At 47.2% G+C, this 7,340-nt stretch overlaps 1 protein-coding gene across 1 annotated transcript in view; it reads left to right on the forward strand.

The window, feature by feature from the left end:
• The window catches only part of map7d1a (MAP7 domain containing 1a), a gene marked incomplete at its 5' end in the record, with an annotated part of 55,676 nt that extends 49,358 nt beyond the window's left edge, over nucleotides 1-6,318 (forward strand). The window contains 3 exons of the mRNA XM_080540486.1: nucleotides 1,202-1,307; nucleotides 2,652-2,899; nucleotides 5,011-6,318. Of these exons, the coding sequence (XP_080396612.1) occupies nucleotides 1,202-1,307; nucleotides 2,652-2,899; nucleotides 5,011-5,021 (365 nt within the window). The 3' untranslated portion in view covers nucleotides 5,022-6,318. The remainder of the gene's footprint in view (nucleotides 1-1,201; nucleotides 1,308-2,651; nucleotides 2,900-5,010) is intronic.
• Nucleotides 6,319-7,340: the final 1,022 nt, after the last annotated feature.

A 7,340-nucleotide genomic window follows, 5' to 3' on the forward strand; every position in this document is an offset into this window, starting at 1 on the left:
TAGTAGTCCCCCTCTCTAACCTTGAATGTCACTGCAGCATCATTTAATAATATATTAATATATGCTGTTCAGCTGATGCCTCTATCCAAAGCGACTTACACTGCAGTGAGTGCATACATTTGTCAGTATAACCAGGGGTGCAAACTTGTCACCTTTCTGCTAAATTAGCAGTTTTTATCTCAAAATCTATTTTTGGGGGGGGGCGGGGGGGCTAAGTCTCATCCAAGTCACATGATGCGCGAGCTAACTAATCTCCCTGTCTGCTGAACTCTGTTGCTGTTGAAATAACTTTTAGCTTCAGGCAGCTAGGTACAGTTCCAGACAGCATAGAGAACACAGTCACAGTTAACTGTTTTCTAAGTCATTCTGCAGGTGTTAAGGTCAGGGCTGCCGCTACTTATACATGGGTCATTGTTAGACCACCGTTAGTGCTAGCGGTATCTATTTAACACCATTAGTGCTAGCGCTACCCCCCCCTAAGGTTAGCCGGAAAAAAAAAAAATGTGTCACCTTTTTGGGCCATCACCAGTTTGCACCCCTGGTATACAGTATAAGGTCCCAGCGGCAATCGAACGCCAAACCTAAGCATTGTTGGCACCGTACTCTACCGACTGAGCCACAGAGGACCACAAGTACAGTGTGCATGTGGACCTGGGCTCCAGCGATGGTGGAAGCCATTATTGAGGCATTGATGTGGTCGGGAGTCAGAGTTGGCAGGCGTGCCTCTCTCCTCCAATCAGGCCTGTGGAGAGCAGCCGTAGCCAATCAGTCGTAGCCACAGCCCCAGCAGGTCGAGATGTCGGCGGGGAGGAACTCCACCACCCCCAGAACTCCACCACCCCCAGTCCCCTTAGGATGTTGATCATGAATACTGTTTAGCTTGATCCTATTGAGTTCTGTGTATGTGTGTGTATGTGTGTGTATGTATGTGTGTGTCTGTGTGTGTGTGTGTGTGTGTGTGTGTGTGTGTCTGTGTATGTGTGTGTGTGTGTATGTGTGTGTGTGTGTGTATGTGTGTGTGTGTGTGTGTGTATGTGTGTGTATGTGTGTGTATGTATGTATGTGTGTGTCTGTGTCTGTGTGTGTGTGTGTGTGTGTGTGTGTGTGTGTGTCTGTGTGTGTGTGTGTGTGTGTGTGTGTGTATGTGTTTTTGTATATTTTTCTTCTTGTTGGTTTAAGAGGGTTTGTTTTGTTTCCACAGCGTCTGCTGACTACCAGCCCAGCCAGGAGGTCAGGCAGGAGGTCAAACAGGAGGTCAGCCTCTCCAACAACAAGACAGAGACAGACCAGACTGGTATGAAGCAGAGGTGAGAACGTGATGTCCGCTCTCTCTGCGTGTCCAAAACCCTCCTGTTAGAAATCGTGACGTTAGAATTATAAGGTTCTATCTCCATTCTTGGTCAAAATTGAGTTTTTTACATAATCTGATCCATTAGGTGTTTATTAATGCCTGTGTGGTGTTATTTTTAAAATGTTGACATTTTTGAGTTGGAGTAATTCATAAAATACAAAGGTTCCATCTCACAGAACATAATGGAATGTGAAAACTTTGACGCTCAATATCTCTGAACTGCCCTAAACGGAGATAGAACCTTATCATTCTAAACGGAGATAGAACCTTATCATTCTAAGCTCACGAAATGTTAAAGAGCAAGTCATCCCCTAGTACAGGGGTGCTCATTACGTCGACCGGTCGATCGCGAAGGTAGTGTGGGTAGATCACACGGCATTGGAAAAAAAAAAAAAAAAAATGGAAAAAAAAAGACGCCTCCCGTCTGGACCACACTGGAGAGGGCATCACTCAGCCCCGCGCCGCCTCACAACACACACACACACACACACACACACACACACACACACAGACAAGCACACACACACACACACACACACACACACAGACAGACAGACACAAGCACACACACATGCACACACAGACAGACAGACAGACACACACACACACACACACACAGACAGACAGACAGACAGACACACACAGACAGACAGACAGACACACACACACACTCCGCCGCCCGGAGACGTCGATGGCACCTGGCTTGGCACTGGCCAGTCTGGTGTAAACCACTCAGAGCTCCTGAGTTAATGTTAATGTTAATGGACTACCAGTGTGAATATTTGTTATATAGTTTAATAAATCTCTCCTTTGATTTTGAAACAGTGTAGCGTGGCCTTAATTTGTTATTATTACAGTACATTTTTGTGTTCGCAGCAATGGCAATATGTTTTATTTGGTTGGTAGATCTTGTTGAGCTGGTAATTAGAAAAGTAGCTCACAAGCCTAAAAAGTGTGAGCACCCCTGCCCTAGTAGTTCTTCCAGGACCACCATGAACAGTCTAAAACAAGCAAATCAGCACTCAGAGATGCCTACTCATTAAGATTGGTATAATTTTCAAACCACGAAGGAAAAACACTAGTCTAGAGAGCTGCTTCCTGAAGTAGAACAGTAGGGATATTGTTGAAATGAAAAGTTTACGTTTTTGAGTCTGTGAGATATTTCATTTCAGGATGTCAGTTTTAGCCTTTAATTGGGAGAGCTCAAAATGGTAATCTCAGACTTATAAACTCTTGGACTGGATCGTAGCCCATTTTGACCATAACTATGTTCCCCCTCGTCCTCTCTCCCTCTAAACAGCCCCTCGGTCCACGTGGTGAACGGCGTCCAGCCGCCTGCCAGACACGAGAACGGCCTGTCCACCAAGGGCGACAAGGATGTCCACTTCGAGGAGATCATCCAGCTAGCCAATCACGGCAACAGCACTAACGGAGGACGGGAGAAAAAATCAGAGAGTGACATGCCCGCTGAGCCAATCCTGGCCTTCGAAAGCGAGGAGCCCTTCCTGAAAAAGGCGGGCCCCCCCATGAAGCCTCAGCATGTTGCAGGTACATAGAGAACGCTGTAGTAGTTACCACCAAACCTCCTTCAGTATATTCAAACGTGTCATTTTGATTTCATTTTGATTGATTCAAGTCAGGAATCTGATTTCAAAGCTAGAGGGACAACCCCACGTAACCCCTTGACCAGGGCCGGTCCTCGGCATTTAGGTGCCCTAGGCGAGAGTATGATTTGATGCCCCCCCCCTCCCCCCAAGTTTTAGGGGCGCCACCACCAGTACTGCCTCATGGTTCGCAAGAGGCGAGTGTGACTAATCGCGAAGCGTAATAGAGACAGTAGGCTGAGACATATTTTCATAGAGACATGAAATTCATAGAGACATACATTTTTTTTTCTTTTTTTGGGGGGGGGGCATTTGGCGCCCTACCAGGCATTTGGCGTCCTAGGCGACCGCCTAGTTCGCCTATGCCTAGGACCGGCCCTGGGGACAACCCCACGTAACCCCGTGACAAACCTATGTTACAGTCTCCTTAGCCGCCGGCCTCGCTTGGGTTAGTTTACACCAATAACAATAACGAGCCCATCTGATCTAATAAAGATCTGATCTCACATTTGACTTTTCACATTACGGGGGGCAGGGTTCACCTCGCGCCGTAAACGTGGCACTGCGAGGCGCCATGAGTTTGTAGTGTTGCCCTTGGCATGGAGACGGTGCCCCCCGAGCAGAGCTGTTTAGTGCCGTCTCAGGTGTGGAGGGGAGGGGGGGGGTTGTCATCCAGGCCTACGTGAGTGTCCCTGCTGAGAGAGGAAGAGGAAAGGAGGGGTTAGGGAGTTATCCTCCTCTCCCCTCTTTCTCTCTCTCTCCCCCTCTCTCTCTCTCTCCTCCTCTCTCTCTCTCCCCCTCTCTCTCTCTCTCTCTCTCTCTCTCCCTCTCCCTCCTCTCTCTCCCCCTCTCTCTCTCTCCCTCCTCTCTCCCTCTCTCCCCATGGCCCCATGTCAATAGGGAGGAGGGAGGGGGGAGGGGGGAGGAGGGAGGGGGGGGTGGATCTTCATACCAACAGCTTGTGCTGTGGAGCTCCGGTCACTAGGCTCAGCGCCCGACTGTCGAATTCCAGGAGTGGTGGTGAAGGAGACCCAATCCACACGCTCTCGCTGCCAGGGATGGAAACGGGATTCCGTCCCAGTTATGTAGCCCTCCTCCTGGCACCCCCCCCCACCCCCCCATGGCGTGGTCAGCGTTACTGGCCCCCCCTTCAACCCCCTCTTCTCTTCCCCAAGGATTAGCCTACACCTGCCAGCCTGTAGACAGCCCCCCGAGTCATCAATCATATCCAAAGCAAACAGTCGGGGGTCACCCCTCCAAGCCATACACACCCACCCGACGGCTAAAATGACATTTTAAAGTCTGACTTAATTGACTTCCACCTCGCCACTTTGGGGCGGCAATCTCAGTTTCACAAACCTCATAAGTTTCTAATCTTGTGTCTGCATACCCTACACTCTTCTGGGGGGGGGGTTATGGGGGGGGGCTGTGACTGGGACTGAATGAATGTATGGAGACTGATTTGAATGTTACAATCTAATTCCATAGATGGGGGGCGAAATGTTTATTTCGAACCCTAACCATACCATAAGGGCTCATTTGAATGTGGACACTCCAAGCGTAACCCCTTGACTGTGCTTGGCGGGTGTTCCTGTCAATCTAGTGGTAGTGGTGTTGCACCAATGACTTGGTGTTGCATCATTCCATTAGCATTTTATCACTCAGTCAGTATGGCGTCTTAATGGTCCTTAACTGTCATTAAGCTGTCAGGGTTCTGGCACCGATATACAGTATGTCCCATGATTTCTTCCCTTGCCTCTTTATCTCCCTATAAAAACAAGTCTATGGGTTCATGACCGTTGAGACATTTACTAAGGACCTTTTGCCTTTAGTATTGTACGCCAGGTCAGAGGTCACAGAGGTTTACAGGCATTGTGCTAAGGTCAGTGACTGTGTGTGGTCAGCTGTCACATTCACATCAGCTTAAAGAGTGGAACACCGTTTTGGCTTTATGGAGTTTTGTACTGATGTTGTGTGGTGGTTCTCTCTGTTGACTTGACACTTCTTTACTGACCCTCACCTCACCGTCATCTTCTCTGTCTTCCCCCCCCACAGAGGTCCTCTGAGTTGTGTGTGCCAGTCATGAAGACAAGCCTTAGGCTCCCCCCCCATTCCCCCCATCCCCAATCCAGCCTCCACTCTATGGGGAGAGACTACTCCCAGCAGAGCTAAGCCCACCATGACCTGTGCCAAACTAATCACTGACTGCTTTCTAAAGCTCGAAAAAATACAAAAAAATAAACTTTCCCTGGAAAATGGGTAGAAGAAGAAAGAAGATGAAGAAGCAACTCTGCAATCAGCAACGAGACAAGCAAACACAACACAAACGGAATAAAGACATCGGCATCCGCCACCTGACGTAGCCTGACGTACCACCTGACGTAGCGCACCAGTGTTACCATTTGTAAAGAACATCACGGCACCAGTTATCCCATGATGCACCTTAAGACTCGACTGTTTAACCCTGTAGAATACAGTACAGCTGTACAACAGAGGAAGGAGAAGAAAATACAACATTTTGACAATTCTAGGTAATTGTTGTTATATGACGAGTTGAAAAAAAGAACTGAGTTGGATTTTTTGTTTCTAATGTTTAGTTATTTAACTTGAAGAGAAATGTAACGACTGGGTACAGTGTTTTATGTGAATAATGTAAATGAAACTTGCGCGTTTGGCTAAGGAGGGAGGGAGGGAGGGGGTCTGTGGAATAAAGTTGAATGAAAGGGAGCCCAACGTCTACTTAAGTCTCCATAGGCCTTTTCGAGGTTTGCCCAGTAATCACTTTATCGATGACATACTGATGTTGTTGTCTCTGTAAACTTACTTGTGAAGTTTTTTGTAAAATGACACTTTGCTGCAACAGAATGTTTTCCAAAAATAATAACGTCGCCTTGACATTGCAACTTATAGAGTCAATCTAAAGTCCTCGAGCTGTTGTATAAGATGGTTCACTCTTCTCACTGATCAACTCCTCAATTGTGGATACTTGTACACTGAACTGGATCTGAAAACATATCAATGAAATATCAGAGAAAGCCACATTCATTCAGAGGCACTCCAGAACAAGGACTGGTACATACAGGTAGACCTTGGGCCAAATCTGTGATCGAGTCAGTATAATCGGGGTTGAAATGGAATGTACACAATAGGGCCCCCCCCCCTCCATTTCTGAATCAGTATGCAGTTGTTTTTCTAAGCTTGAGTAAGCATGATACAGTGTGCTGTCACCTGCATTGAGATTCCACAGGCTCCGATGTAGTTGAAAATGCTGGTGTGTGTATATGCTATACATATATTTTGTTGTGTGTTAAAGGGTCAGTGGGACTATCTTGAGTCTTATTAAAGATAAAATGTTGTCCAGTTGTCTGCGGTCTAGTTTTCCTTGTAATGTTTCCCTCTGTCTTGTCTTGTCTGTTCTTAGTCTAATACAATCTGGATGGAGGAGAGTTGGAGAGTTGGGCCAACCTCTCTGGAGAGGACAAGAGAGAGTGAGAGAGAAGAGACAGACATTCTCAATGGTCGCATTGTTGTGCTCATCATGCTCCCTGGTACTCATTTCATACATCAGAAACAGACACAGAAATCGAAGCATGACTCATAGGGATAAAGTAGGATAGTTGGGAAAGATGTCATGAGTTTTAATATTGACTTGTTTGGTAATGTTTACCCCAAAGCTCCGGGGCGATTGTAATTCTTTATTTGTTGTTGAGCCAGCATGCTGAGGACCGAAATACAAATCGAAATACAAATCGCCACAACACAGAACTGAGTTGGAGATGCTTCCTTATCCTTACCACCAGAGAACCACTTCTGCTGGCTCAGCTGTCCTTTCAATTTAGTTCTCTTTTCCAAAAACCCAGTGGGGGTCCTGCCGCCTCTAGGACCCCCTACTGGGTAGGCTACATTCTGGTGAGGGCTGAGGGGGGCAGGGGGGAGGGTGGGTTGCACTGACACGGGTGGAGCATTCGTCGTTCGCCTTCGGAGGCAGCTGGACTCCATTACCGTCACGATTTATGTCCCAGCCTACACTCACACTCAAACACAAATTCATGCCGTACCGATCATCACGTACTGTACCGATCATCGCTGTCGTTTGACTTATAACTGCAAAATGCACTGCTGTGTGACTAACAAGGCTTTTAGGCACTAAAATGGACTGGCGGCGGGGGCACTACTTGACTTATTACTCCGACGTCCAAACGCAGAGATGTCCAGGCAACTGTTGTGACATGGTTTCTAATTGATGTTAGTTCAATGTTTGAAGGACGTTGTTTTTTTATGTGCTGAATCACGTCTTGAACGGAAGACCAGCTGTCATAATGACTTCTCTTTTCCCTTCGACAGCTGAATCTGTGAATATTGATAGAACCTCCTGTCCCTGTATA

Source organism: Nansenia antarctica, assembly GCF_963989245.1.
Source record: "Nansenia antarctica genome assembly, chromosome: 10".
Taxonomy (NCBI): Eukaryota; Metazoa; Chordata; class Actinopteri; order Argentiniformes; family Microstomatidae; genus Nansenia; species Nansenia antarctica.